A 15,549-nucleotide genomic window follows, 5' to 3' on the forward strand; every position below is an offset into this window, starting at 1 on the left:
TCACCCAGCACTGTATACAGTATAGTATACTGTAGTATTATGACTATTTAACAAAAATTTAATCTACTTTGCATTCATATTAGATTATACATGAAAAAGAAATGTATTTATGAAACTTTACCTTCAGGTGAAAAACAAAATGAAAATGATGAGCTACAATGAGTGAAGTCACAGCCTCCGTAATTTACCAGAAATGCTTGAATGCTTGTCTTGAGTACTCCTTTTGGCCTTCCATCATCATTATTTTTATTTATGTTCATGATGATGATGAAATAGGGAGTACAGTACTGTACTGTACATATTATTGTACTACACACACACACACACACACACACACGTCACAAATAGTTCCACTATACTCAACCTTTAGACTGCAGTGATTCCCAAACTGTATTTCACAGAAGCCATTGGTTCTGCAAAGGGTTACCAAGGATTTTGCTGGACAGCACACCCAAGAACCGGATCATGAGTGGCAAACTACAAATACTGTAGATGAATTGGGGAATACAGGTGTAATATTTTTTTATTAGTTTTTGGTGATATCTCATAAAAAAATATATATATTTCTTGATTTATTTATCATTTCACCAAATACCAGCTTACTAGCCATTTGGGCAGTTGGTCTATCCAGCATTAAAACAGGAGGCAACTGAAGTCTGGTCAACCTGTGATGCTTGGTAGGGTCACACTGGATACACCCTTCTCATGTCTCCAGGCAAAGCAAGACTCAAACCTTTGACATCTTTGTGAGAGATACGCACATTACCCACATTACCGCTGTACCACTAACACTGGCATGATTAATATTTTTTTTAATAAAATTCAATTCAATTAACTTGGCATCACTGGTCACCCACATGGTGACACTGCAACGATCAGTGTAGCCATAGGCTTAGTATTACACACTGCAGTCTGTAGTATAAGAACACAGGTTTTCCTGTGTCCGGTGTCCTGCTGTTCTAATACTGGACAATGAAGGATAAACTGATCAAGAACAATTTGGGAATTAAACAAGCCACCAGCTTCCTGTCCCTTAAATTAACTTTACCTTACTTTATGCTCTTTGCCACTGATGGGCCTGCATGTGTATCTTCATATGCAACAGTTTGTTGACTGAAATAAAGTTTAAATTAATTAAAAGACCAGAACAATGATGGATATATGCACAAAATTATTGTTTTTGCTTGAAATTTGAAGAGAATGGTGAGTCCTATTGGCTAGAGATAGATTTGACAAAAGAGAGAACAGGAAAGGAGACTGGCTTAGCAATATTCAGCCTAATTCAATAACTCTGTGATCTCTTATCTCAAACCATTCCCGTGATTTACATAATACGTACAACGATAACAGTCATGTCATAAATAGAGATAATACAGAACAGTACTTTGTTTCAGCTTTAGATAAACCTTATGCAAGTGTTGGGCATACAAGTGCAGTGCTACTGTACTGTATTGCGTTTTATATCTACACAAACTTATTACTTAATTAAATCCATTGCCATTATGTGTAATTTAATATATGTAAGCCATCATATTGATCTTTACCAATATTTAATTTTATATACATCTTCATACTGTTCATACGCGCAAGATAGCATGAACCACATGGACGAATGGTGATGAAATTAACATATCTGAGTCATAAGAGTAGTAAAAGACGAAAGCGTATATATTTAATACGTATTGCAGATAGATTAATGTATAAATGTTGATCTTGGTTAAATTTAGAAGTATGAGTCATTATATTATATAAAAACCGTCGGAGTAACATATTTGCTTCAATTGAGTATTTTCTCCCATGACAAACGAAGGTACTGGTAAGCTTCCACCACATGCATTAGGAGTAAAAAAATAAAACATGAACATAATTAAAAAATGTGAAATATTAGTTTAGTTTTGTTATGGAGATATGAATCGTCAATATTTTGTAAGGTTAGTGATATCGTTGTTTAGTATAGAAAAAAAAGTTTGGAAGGGAACCCAGGCTGATGCAACACCGTATTCCTCCGCCATGGCCAACGCCTGTTTAAAATATATACAATTTCTTATTTAATACTTAATTTAACTTATATCCTAAGAGTTAATAATTAAAACTTATTAAAATACTAATTATCAGGAAAATATTAATAAATGTTGGGGTATTCTAAAACAAATTTGGAGAACTAGTTGTAGGCGCGGAGTGTGGGGTGATTAGGCTAATGTAAAGATGACGGACTACAGTTAAGACTATCAGCGTTAAAATGGCTCCTAAACCAAGTATTTCTTTCCTTCTCAGTGGCTACAGGATGTCCAATATAGTGATTGAAGATATTCACGCTTGTCAGTGTTATAATAAGGTGAAATATTATCAATTTTGGCACAAGAACTGTGAGGAGTGTGGTGCAAGAGGAAGGGAGGAGATTAATATAATATTTTCTCGTGAGTGTGACGGCTGGCCTCCTCAACCTACCACTAATATCATTAAAACGGGTAAGGCTTAGATGTATATACACAATAATTCCCATTTTGTCGACTGGTTAATTGTCACTTCATTCGTCAACTCCAGAAGGATTTTATGGAATTGCACTAAATTTTTCAGATGTTGTTTGGATGATAGTATTAAAATCAAAACGACAATATTTTAGTTATTTTTTCTTCGTTTTAGCTTATCCTTCTATCATAAATTACTTGATAGTGGGCAGGGCATGAAAGAAGAGAGAAATAATGAGGGGTAAGTATTCGTCCATTGGCTGTCTTCAGGTTTTGATATATTTTTTTTTTCGAGGTGTATTAAGCTTTGTTTTACTCAAATCTGACCTTTATTTCTAGTGCAATTTAGTGACAAACCAACCAAACCTAACAACCATTTTATGAGCTTACCTGTTACTGGTGGAGTATACAGCTGGGCGATCAGGTACGCTCATGGTGGTAATTATATAGGACTAACCCGCGAGCGAAATTGATTGAAAACAATCATAAAAACGCCGGATTTTCATTGTTATATTATAGTGGACATTTGTAGTTTGTGGAAATATGTTAAAAAAAAGAAACGCTACTTAACATTTGTGGCTATGAAGAACAGACCTAACCAACCAAACCAAACAAACCTACCTAACCTTACTTAACTTCCCCGTTATATTAAACAGAAATTAGAGGAATTTCTGGACGTGAGATGATACGGCTGCATTGGTGCTATGCAGCCCCGGTGGGTTAGTCCTATATATTAACTTTTATGGTTATATACAAAAGAATTTCTGTCCTTTCTTAAAAGTAAACAAAGGACACAGTCCTAATGCTGGTAGGACACCATGATCTTGTAATATTTGGATTGCTCCATAGTCGTTCTCATAAACTCACAGAATAACAGCGAGATAAGGGAGAGAACACATATCACACGCCATCACGAGCCTTCAAAATTCGAAATTGTGTGGTGGAAGGCTGCTTCAAAATAATTGGCCAGCCAAGTCACATGGCACAATATTTGTAGGTCATGTCGCAACGGTGCTGGACAACTCATACTCAAGCAAATCGTACCCATCAGAACATGTCGAGTCGTACCCAATTACAAGATAACTCATACCCAATTTATATATATATATATATATATATATATATATATATATATATATATATATATATATATATATATATATATATATATATATATATATATATATATATATATATATATATATATATATATATATATATATATATATATATATATATATCAGGTACCATTTCTGGTTCCAACACGTGTCGGTGGTACAAGGTGACTCCTGCATATGCTGCAGGCATTGGAGCATCTACTGAAGAGTTACAAGGCTATTGTGCTCCACATGCAACAGATAGAGAACCCTGATGATCCCTCATACCACAAGGATTCATCCAGAAAAGCCTTGGGGGGGCCTCTCAGAGCTGTTCCAGCATGGTCAAACCAATATTTCTGCTATCGTGAATGAAATTCAGACTGCAGTTGATGTACTTAACAAATATTTGACTTGGCCAGTACCCAGCCTGAGAAGGATTATGGAAGGTGACACGACCAACTGTTCCAAGGAGAGAAGCTGAGTGGTAAAAGCAACGCCTTCAAGACTGTAAGGCGTGACATGCTGACATCACTGATTTCAAGTCTAAACAAAAGATTTATTGATATGGCCAGTATGATTCTCCAGAACACATGGATTCTGAATTTCAAATTGTGGGAATGAAGATTTGGGGGATAGCGCTGTGCAAGAGTTGGCCCAGGCTCTTGAGAAAACACTGATGGAGGCAGAGGTGAATCCTACTTTGGTAGAGGATGAATGGACTGTGCTCAAAAGTTACATTTACATGAGTAAGGCATCACTTGTTTCAAGAATGTCTTGGCAGCAAATCAACCACTCATACAGTGAAATGTGTGCCTCATTTCTCCATCTGGTTGACCTACTGCTTTCCATTCCAGCTAGCTCGGCTGATGCTGAACGTGGTTTTAGCCAGGTCAAACTCATTAAGACAGACTGGCGCAGTCGTCTCACTGATGACCACCTGACGGATCTCATGGTGGTTCAGTTGCAAACAGAGTGTGTTGGCAACTTCAATCCGGACAAAGCCATTGCCAGATTCCTAATAACTGGGGCCCACTGTGTGGATGGCTACACTCACACTGCTGGCTGCAGCACAGTGGAAGATCTGGACGACAACAATGAGTTGAACGAGGAGCATGTACAGGAAATGCTTGTTCAAATGCAATGAAAAATCTGTGCTCCATGCAATTAATTTAGTTATTCCAGTGTTGGTTTATGATTTCTACTGCTAAATAAATGTCACACAGTAAAGATGTGCTCCATGCAATTATTTTAGTTAATACCGGTATGTGAATATTCAGTGTTCACACTGTAAATCCGTGCTTCATGTTAATAATTTAGTTAATATGTGATTATTCCAGTGTTGGTTTATGATTTAACATGGTTTCTGCTACTAAATAAATGTCACAGTAAATAGAACTTTGTCTAAACCCGATAAGTGCCAATGTTTAAGTGTTATTAAAAATTTATAAGGACTAGTAAATTTTCAAATCTACTAGTCCTGCTAACGACTATGAAAAAATGGTGAATTTCTACCCCTGACTACAGTAGTTTGTTATGAGGTATATCTACATAGTTTACAAGATACAGTACACATTATCAGGACCTACTCTTTGGAATCTTGGATAAATCTGTGCATTTTAAGGTGTATCCAATTAATGCATGCATCACAGCCAGTACTTAGCATTATCATTCAAAGACAACTTGCATACACTGCAAAACCAGAGGAGAGGCTTTCATCGCTACACTGATTTCATTAGTGGTTACATGAGAGGTATATCTGGACCTTTCACAACTTATTGCCACTGATGACAACCGGACAGATAACTAACACCAGGTTGTGCTCGCTGTTTGTCCGACAACTGGACAAATTTCCACAGCATAGTTACTGTAATACTATAAAAGGTGTGCAAAACAAAATATATTTAAAAAGGGTCCCCTGACAGTTACAACTTGGATACCCAGTTGTGTTGACTTGTATATAACTTTCATGATGCAGTGTTGTGCTGCAATGTGTATCTTGTTGGCATATTGGCTCTTTAAGTGAATTATTGTAAATAATGCATTTTTATATGTTTTTAATTTCTTTGATTCATTGTAATCTGAGATCATTATGTAATCTTTTTCTTTGACTGGTTTTTACTTGAATTTTGCTCAATACCTAGGAACTGCAAGTCAAGATGAGTATGTGGATGGGGTCGCAGGCTGGTGGTTGGCCAGGAAGCACCAGGATGAACTATCACAGCAAAGTTCCCATTGTGCCACAGGTTAAGTTACAACTTGATGTTCATCCCCCAGTATTGGACACAGGTCAGAAGCAAATGCCAACAAAGACCTTTGGTAAGTCAAGTAAGATTATGTCTATTTGTTAACTAAGCCTAATGACATTGATTTTAAATTAGGGATATACTGTACTGTAATCTCGGTTGTTTCCTTCATATATTTACATATCTATTTTTAGAAAGAGATTAAACCTAGTAGACTCAAGGCTTTCAAATATACAGTATACTTAAATATTTACAAAAATGTACAGTCTCGTTCAAGATTCTTTGAACACTGCTGGAAACTCAAGGCCGTTTGTTTACTATAGTATGTAGTATAATATAATACGAAACAACAAGGCCTAACCATTAATTGAGCAACAGGGAACTAAGTAACCAATCACCAATAACCTTTTACATTCATTCATAATTTTTACTACATACTATTGTAAACAAACAGCCTCGAGTTGCCAGCTGTCTCCAGCAGTGTTTGAAGGATCTTGAATGACACTGTACAGTACAGTACATATACAGTACTGTACTGTGTTTCCCTTTGTTCAACACCCATTGTGGCTCTGCCACACAACACATTTCAACACATTCCTTATCATAGTACAGTAAATTAAGGGCCCATTATGAATGGTCCCCCAAGCTTATTGGTATATTGAAATTAGGTCTTAAGTTGTCATATTCCATTGACATTGGGTCTGTCTAGGACAGTATAGGGCTGTTGTATAGTAAAACACTGGACTGTACCACTGCAATTGAGCATTTTCATTCACTTGGCCAATTGCTTCTAGAGCTAATGGGTGTAGAAAAGCACACATTCTTGCCTTAATACATGTGTACATGCCTTCCAAGGAATTCAAAACTGATTTGTGTAAAAAGGGGATAACTTGATCATTGAGGTGCAACAAAACAAGTTTGTCAAAAGGATGTTTTCCATAAAAAAGAGTACAGCATAAGGTGAGTAACCCCCCAGACAGGTTAAAACTGGGAAAGCCTGATTTTTTTCTTTTTATTACAGGTGGAGGAATAGGAAAGCAAATACAAGGGGGAAGTGGTGGTCAGTTCTGGAAGTCTTTCCGCACCATGTATGAATCCCTGTGTTCCGGGACCCCTTTGACCTGGGTCAACCCAGATGCAGTTGGTCAACAACATCCTCCATATCAACTTTATCCTCAGGTCCAGTACCAGTGCAATGTGCAACCAGACATCATGTATGAGGACAGTAGTGGCCTGTGGTACCCAGCACCGCCTGCAGGTTCACGGATAGATTACATGGACCCTCTCATTATCTGGCAAGAGAGCCCTTGTCCTCTGTTCAACTTTCTACCTGAGTTTAATGGCACACAACTGCCACAAAAGGTAGAAGATAAAAAAGTGTGTCGGCCCCTGAACCCAGAGGCCAAGGAGTGGATACCCAAAGAGTACATTAAGGACTGTGAAGCATCAACCTCTTCCCCTAGAAAAGAAACCTCAGATGCAGATTGTTTTGAGACTAAATTGCCTTATATTCCAAATGGACTGCAGTACCCTGCTAATGAAGACGGGTTGTCTGATTTCTGTGAGATCACAGACACTGAAGTTTATGCTGTCCGAATAGGTGAAAGTGACAGTTTTAACAGTGTTCCAAAGGGAAGGGTGCCTCAGGTTACGAAGAAAAAACTAGGGGCAGAGAAGGAGGGATTTAAAGAAAAGACAGTCGCTATCCCTGTTCCTTCAGTAATAAAAGATGTACCTCCAGCTGAGGATCCATCCTCTTATGGCTGTAGGGATGTAGAGATTCATGTCTGTGATAATTTAGTTAAGGATAATAGACCTTCAAGCTATGCTAGTATTGTTGGTGGAACTGCAGCCTCACCAACACCCCAAACACATGTGTGTGGACATTCATTTGAGAAGAACTCAGCCAGCAGAATCAGTAGAGCAGCCTATACCTAAGATCTTTTTGAAAGACAAGAAATACCCCAAAGAAAAGGCTGCACCCTGTGTTGATGAAAAAAATATCTCTCCATTTAAAACTGCGACAAAAAATCAAAAGAGATGTAGTAGAAATTTTTTGAGAGAATTAAAAGAACTAAGTCCAATCAGAATTCAAGACAAAGAGTCCATGGGCAGTGAACCTAGCTTGGGATCACCCAACCCTGAACATTCATCACCTCCAAAAATTTATTCTACAAGGTCACCATTGTTGATGGACTCTCCACCAAAGGCTTCTCACAAGGGTAATCCTCCATGTCCTTTTGGTTCACCTCTACCAACCAACTTAAAGGCACAACGCTCTATAAGTGAGAGCAGTTCAGGCAGCTCCCGTGTTCGGACTGCAAGTGAATCGAGTATCACCAGTGTAGAAAGTGTAGATATTGAATTTGTAAGTGAAGATGAAGTGGACAGAAAATGTACTGGACTTAATGGGAATGTCTTAGCAGAAAATAGTGAACCCAATTGTGTTGCAAGTCCAAAGTATTCCAATAGTGTTCTTGCTCTTATTCTTGGCTGTGATGATTCAGAGAGTGAAGAATCTGATGATGAGTTAGAGGATTCAGATAGTGACTGGGATGATGTGTGTGTGGATAGTGCTGATAACATTATCCTTGATGATACCTGGGAAACATTTGGACTAGGTCTCACAATTTCAGAAGCTGGAAAAACACAAAAATCAAATGCAGCCTCTGAGCTAGAATGTACCATTCGTTCTCCTGTAAAGCCAATCTGTGATACTGCAAATGAAGAGGATCCTACATTTACAGGAGTTACTTTAGAAGACATTAACAAAAGATGGGAGGAGGAAATAGAGAAAGATGTTTTGGGTACTAGTTCGAGGAAGGTGAACTTTGGAGAAGCTATTGTTCACCCCATGATTGTCTGGTCCTATGCATACAAAACATCAAGAATGGGACCTTGGGAAATGTATGCCCGTGATAGAATGCGTTTCAGCCATCGCATTGCAGCCCTGGAATCAGTGATTTCTCCTGTATTGCAGGCAGACCACAGAGAGGCATTTTACCAGAAGCAGCGAGGCCTGGCATGTTGCCTCAGCTAACAGTACCTTATATCTAGTCCAAACAGATATTTAGATTATTCTTTGTTAGGGAAATGAGGATGGAGTTTTGGACTGGCAAAGTTTGATAGTTACTGATTTTATTCAGGAAAAGTAGTACAAGACAAATAACTGATAAACTAACTCAGTTGAATTGAGAGGATTTTGTTAATGCTACCTGGTATTAACTAGTTTACAACATGTTTTTTGTAGATGTGGTTGGTAATTATTTTAATGATGAAAATAATAGTTGGAGTCTTTCAAGTTCACATGAGACAGAACATACAAATTTATGATGTAATATGTGTAGGTGTTCCCATGGTTACAGCTGTGTTATCAGGGAAATCAACAGTTATCTTATTTTTACTGCCTGTATCTGTTGGAGTTGCTGTGTATGGGTGATCATGTGTCTGGTTTTCAGTTTCATCTGCAGTTTAAACAGAAGCTGATTTATACTTTAAAAGGTTTTTTTAGTCGAAACTATTTTGATAATTATTATTTCTCTTTTTTTGCAAATGAAACTTCTAGACAAATTCTCCCACTCAGGTTGGGATATAATGACTACCGAGTATATTTTAAAGGTATTCACATGAAACAACCTCATTATAAGATCCCAAAGGTTACCTGCAGGATTGTATTACTAATTTTGAGAATTTAGAGCATTTAACCCTCTAATTCTCCTGGCCATGATCGGAAACCTCACCCCCTTTCAGTCTTTCAACGCAGGTTGTGTCGGTAACAGGAATGGTTTTGCATTTTAATAAACATTAGGTAGAGCGATCCAGACCCAAATTGTACCCTTAAGAGATGCATCTACCAGCCCACAAGGCCAGTGGGAGGAACTTAGGTGGTTAAGAGGGCTGGTCCACTGTTCCAGCATTTATGCTTAAGGGGGAGGGGGGGTTCTCGGTGTGAGATTATGGCTGGGTGGGCCATGTCGGGCCAGCCCTGGCACACACTACATCGGAAGACCATGAAAGGGTTAAGTGTCTGAGGATACAGAGCGAAAGCTATTTATTGATTATAATTTTGGCATGAAGTGTAGTATTTTGTCTGTTGATGTACCCAGGATATATTTGTTATATTGTATGAGTGATTGTGTTGCTGATCTGGAGTAGAAGTTTTGATTGAATAATGAAAATTGGGTTTTGATGTGTTCGATCAGTCATTCTTCAAGAGATTTATTATGAATTATCATTCACTTCCTCATTTTAATTTAGAACACTGAAACTTGATAATGATATTGAAGTATCCATCCGAGTAACGTTAAAACCCACGTTTGATGTGTAATATTTTGGCAGTGTCATGGCAAACCTATGTATATGGACAGATTTTTAACAGGATTTAGATGCACTGTACAGATATATGTTCTAAAGAGGTAGGGGTGAATGTAATAAAACTAGTGAATCATTTAATTATTAGTTGAAAAGGAGCTAGAAATTTAAAATGCATTAGGCCTCCAACCTAGAAGTTTGACAGTGTAATAATGGGTTTTCTATTACTGTATTCGTCAAAGATTAAATCAATACTTCAGTTAACTTTCCCATACCTGAGTGGAGCTCTTGTTGTATGTCATTTGTCAAAATGACTCATTTGCTTTCAGTTAGCATTGTATTAATTCAGAGACATTTTTATTAGGTTATACAGTATATATATGGTATACCCTATATGAAGGTGTGCTTGGTATCTTTATCATTGTATGGCTGCAAATGATTATGTTATTGAGATTTATTTATGTTAATGCATTGGAGTACATCAGTTAGACTTTTACTTATTTATTTTAACAATTTATTAATTTTATCAGGTGCAGCAATTTTAATGAAAACTGCAGCGTCCACTGTATTTGCAAGACATTCATTTCCTTGATCTTTGTTTTTGTGAGAAGTTATATTTGTAAAGCTATATTTACTTTAAATTATTATTTGGTGGAAAAGGGTGAATGATTAAATTTGTCATGTATGAAACCATTCATGTGGGGGTAGTTTTGTTAAGTTCATTGAATGTTGAAAATGGTAGTTGTTACTTGTCAAGAAGACCCTGGGTAGTATTACACTGTGGGAGGCTCACTTCATAAGCATCTTTGATGGCAAGCTAAACAAGTCCCAGTCTTCACCTAACTTTTATCATAGGAGCCACTAGGACTGGGACTCACATGATCAGTTATTGTGCAGTCCAAAAATTATTGGGAATCTGGATTCAATATAGTTATTAAACTGATTTAGACCTTTTGTTTACTTAATTGAAATGATAACAGATTTGGCTTTTTGAGAATTTGGAACAATGCGAGGGAATATATCTCGTGGTGCTCTTTGAAGGTGGACTCCTCTCAGGGTAAACTCTTGGCCTTGGTCCATTCTCCATCCTCATGTGGGTTAAGTGAAGTTTTATCACAATGTTTCCACTGTATTTATGCTCTCAGGAAAACTACAACCTTTGGATAAGAGAGTAAATAAAACATTTTATATATGAAAGTATTTGACCGAATATTGGTATTTGTTAATAAAATTTAGACATCTTTTATGTATTTTGTATATTCCATTACGTACTGCATAAGCTTGTTCATGTGAAGAACCTGAAATCTTCATAAATCCATATTTTATAATTTGACATTCATTAGTTCGAATATTTTTGGAGATTTCAAACCTCAATGATATACTGTACTGTACAATATTTTGAATTACAGAGTATGAAAAATAACTTATGAAACATGCTACATGGTGTGTAGTGTCTTCTTGCCATGATGCTGGTAGTCAGCCTCCATCAACTAGCAGGAGTACAGTCCATCTCTCTTGACAACTTTTTTTCTCCTTTGGAAGCCGTAAGTGTATAATATTGTAATGTCTCCTAACAAAGGTCCTAGCACATATAGCTGTTAAGAAAATTGTATCAAAACCAAAATGAAAAAAAAAGTTAATCCATACTAAGTTGAAAGTGCTGGCTGCTCACTCCACAAAATGTGATGAGTTCAAGATAAGCACAAGTACTTCATGTAACCTACCTTAATGGCTGAATTAACCCTTTAGGGGCCAGCAGTGCACTTAGGTACAGAATTTTATTCAATTGAGAAAAACCCATGTCGTCTAAAGGGTTAAAACTTATCTTGATTAATCATTGTTGTTAAGCACTAATACTGCATGCAAAGCACTTGATAAAAATAGGTACTGTACAGTAAATTTTGCACTGACTTTGTCAGCTGTGTCATACACAATTGATCAATATTTGGAATTTGCCTTTAATTGGGGCTCTAATTACTCTGAATTATGGAGGTAATTTTGGGGCAACAATATTGTTCTCACAAAATGTTTGTACTGTACAGTACTGGGCATAGGATCTATATAATATTGTATGCTGATTAAAGATTTGGCATCAGATTATTTCATGGTTAAAAAAACTCCTAACAGTCTGGCAGACATGTAACAGACATTGATCCTACACTAATTAAATTATAACAAAAACAATACTCACCACATTAATAATAAGCCACTTAACTATGTCCAACTTCATCTCCAGAGAAACAGTCTTCCTCAAAGCCTTGCCGAGCCATTTTTAAAGTTGCAGTTACTTTACACTGATCACTTACGTCACCAAAACATAGCAAAATCTGAGCGATAATGTTTTCCTCTCCCCAATAACAGCAAAGTATCACAGCGATCACAAGGTTACGCAACAATTAAAAACGATAACATTTGTTACATGAGCTAGGGCAGATGCGATCACCTTGAAAAAAAAAAAACGTGAGACAGTAGGTCACATGGATTTTGCGTAACGTAAATCGCGATGGGGTGCTAAAACCAAAATGTAAATTAGACTATCGTAAATCGGGGATACCTGTATTAAGATTTTGTCTATACAGCTGCTCCTCGACTTACGATGGGGTTAGGGACCCAAATCTAGGTCGTAAGTCGAAAATGCTTAAATAATACATAGAAAATCTAAATGGGTCTCTTTTTCTTCTCGACACCACAAAAATCTCACTTTTAAGCTTGCCAGCCATTTTATAGTGAATTACAAACGAAAATTTTGTCAGTACACAGCGCAATCGCTAACGTTGGGACTCAAAAATACGTAATTTGACAAAATTTGGGTATGACTGAGGCGGTTGTGTGTCCGGGTGGTCGTAGGTCGAGGATGTCGAGGAGTAGCTCTACTGACATAGATAAACTGGTGCTAGAACAGAAGGCAGCAAGTGTTCAAACTTGGCTGAGACTGCCAAGTTCCCGAGCCTAAGACAATGTACGCATGCAGTGACGTTATGTTTCACACTGCCTTTTTTATTAACAGATGTTACACTTGTTATTGTGCTCACCATTGATGCATGTTTTCTTGCCCCTTTGAGATATTCCAAGTCTACAGATAATGATAATTAATCAACCATGTTTTGTATATCATTACAGTAATATGCTGAGAATTTCTAAATCAACCAATTACAATGAGAGCTGAGCTACATCCTCATCTGGCAGAATTTTCACCTTTAAACTACAGTACTTCAATAGTGTGTCTGTGTACAAAAGTTGTTTAATAGTGTGTATATACTGTACAGTATATGTGTATAGAGATGTTAATAGTGTGTGTATGTGTGTACAAAAGATGTTAGTAGTGTGAACAGAGATGTTAATTGTGCGTGTGTACAAAAGACATTAATAGTGTGTACAGGCATGCTTACATATTTCACAAACTTATTTTATTATTCTCTATCTGACAATGTGGCATCATTCTCCCAAAATCATCACATAACTTACTCCTCAGTCTTACTGGGGACCGGTAGACTCATCTCCACTGTACAGTATTCTGTATTCTTAAGTTTCATGTGGTAATTCTGTTCAATAAAGGTGTCGAGTTGAAGAAAAGTTTGGAGGTGTGGATATTGCCGGCAACACAGAGCGAGAGTGTAACGTCATCTGATTGAGAGCAGCATTTGCACAATGGAAACAAAGCAGCGGGATTTTAGGATGGCACAGTAACTCATCAGAGGTAGTGTGAGTGGTATTTTTTTCATAAAAAACATATGTACAATTATACTGTATATGAACATACAGTTTGCTTATTAAACAATGCTTCTTGTACTGTATTGCAAATGAATCAAAACCCATAATATGGGTTTCAATTCCAACAATATGATTCTCATTATTTATAAAATGAATAGGTTTAAGAACCTATTGCGTGGAAAGAAACAAATATGTAGAATGTGCACAGGTCATAGACCCATGACTGGATAGTAAAGGTTAAAAAAATGACATTGAAGCCTATATTTAAGGTACTAAAATCCCCGATATGAGGCTCCGTTGTTTATTGACAATTTAAGCGAGACTGGTATTAGATTTTATTTGTTTACACATGCCGACAGGCCAGAATTGTCGATTGAATATTTATAATAAATATTAAATTTCTTTGCATACAAAGCACATAGAAATTGATTGTTATATGCTATTTTTTATTAACCTCACCTTTCATGCCCTGTAGATAGAGATAAAGGAAAAATAAAATACTTAGTAAAATAAAGTCATATCGCTTTTATTAGTTAATATCATCCAAAAACTGTGTGGAAAGGTATTATTGCTGTTTCGGCCAATACACAGCCGACTGTTTTAACCATACCCCCACCCTTTAGATCTCCTTATTTGGAGTATTTCAACCATGGGACAAAAAATAATAATGTCAGAAATGAGTTTTAAAGTTTTTCCATACTTTTTATTTAGGGGGGGGGGAGTAACTCTAAAACGGGTACTTTACCCTGGAAATAAAGGTCAAATTCGATTAAATCACATCAAAATACACAGGATAAACTAATTTCTAAACTACTAGGGCATATTGGCCGAAACTGCAATTTTACCGTGGAAAATATGAACAAAATATATAAACACATTCGGTTGCTAATTGTCTGCTCCATTTTACCCTCAGTTGGCTTACTTACCTCTCAGCAGCCGCTATCTGCTTCTCTCTGTACCTCTGATTCATCCAACATTTCCTCAGTTCCTCGACCGTCCTAGGCACCAATACTATCCTTGTTTCAGCATTAAACAATAAAGTAATCCTCTCCCAAGATTTTCTCTTTTCGTCCAGACTGTGTGCCTTAATATCTCGACACTTCAACACATTTCTATCCCTGTCAATAAGCGAAAAAAGCAAAATTTTCTCGTGTTCACTGAAATTCCGCCTCTTGGATACGTTGGACCTCATGTCGGCCATTGTTTGTTTACAAATTGTCAGCTGTACACATTGTTTTGGTCTTTCGAGACGCTGATTGGCTAGCGGGAAAGACAGTGGATAGTGATTGGCTGATGGGGGAGATAGCTTGGATGGTGTTTGCGTGATGCTCTGACGTGGGAATATGTTTAAATTTTTTTATTATTAATTATCAATTTAGTAGCCGTTCGGGCGGTTGGTCTGTTCGTTACTGTGTTATGAACTTTATTGTCTTGTGATAGTACAGAAGGAAACCTGCAATGTTTGGTAGGGTATGTGTCCCGGACTTGTGAACCCAGGACTTTAAATGAAAGATACCTGTTACCGCTGTTGCTATACCTACACTTATCAGTTTACTAGCCACTCGGGGAGTTTTTTTTTTTATATATATACAACCAGGGGCGGATCTAGGAATATCAAAAGAGGGAGGATCCAAGAAGTTGTGGGTGTGGGTGGAGGAACATGGTGAGCGCAGCAAGCCCTCCCAGTTGGGAGGTTTTTGGGGGGCGCTGTAAGCC

General features: G+C 37.2%; 1 protein-coding gene across 1 annotated transcript; it reads left to right on the plus strand.

The window, feature by feature from the left end:
* Positions 1–2,178: 2,178 nt before the first annotated feature.
* Positions 2,179–11,366, plus strand: LOC121865185. The gene is made up of 3 exons (XM_042364495.1): positions 2,179–2,468; positions 5,710–5,884; positions 6,833–11,366. The coding sequence occupies exons 2-3, from the start codon at positions 5,725–5,727 to the stop codon at positions 7,747–7,749; spliced, it is 1,077 nt and encodes a 358-aa protein (XP_042220429.1). The 5' UTR covers positions 2,179–2,468; positions 5,710–5,724; the 3' UTR covers positions 7,750–11,366.
* The last annotated feature ends 4,183 nt before the right edge of the window (positions 11,367–15,549 follow it).

The sequence above is a fragment of the Homarus americanus genome, unplaced genomic scaffold (genome assembly GCF_018991925.1).
Source record: "Homarus americanus isolate GMGI-L3 unplaced genomic scaffold, GMGI_Hamer_2.0 scaffold18547, whole genome shotgun sequence".
Taxonomy (NCBI): Eukaryota; Metazoa; Arthropoda; class Malacostraca; order Decapoda; family Nephropidae; genus Homarus; species Homarus americanus.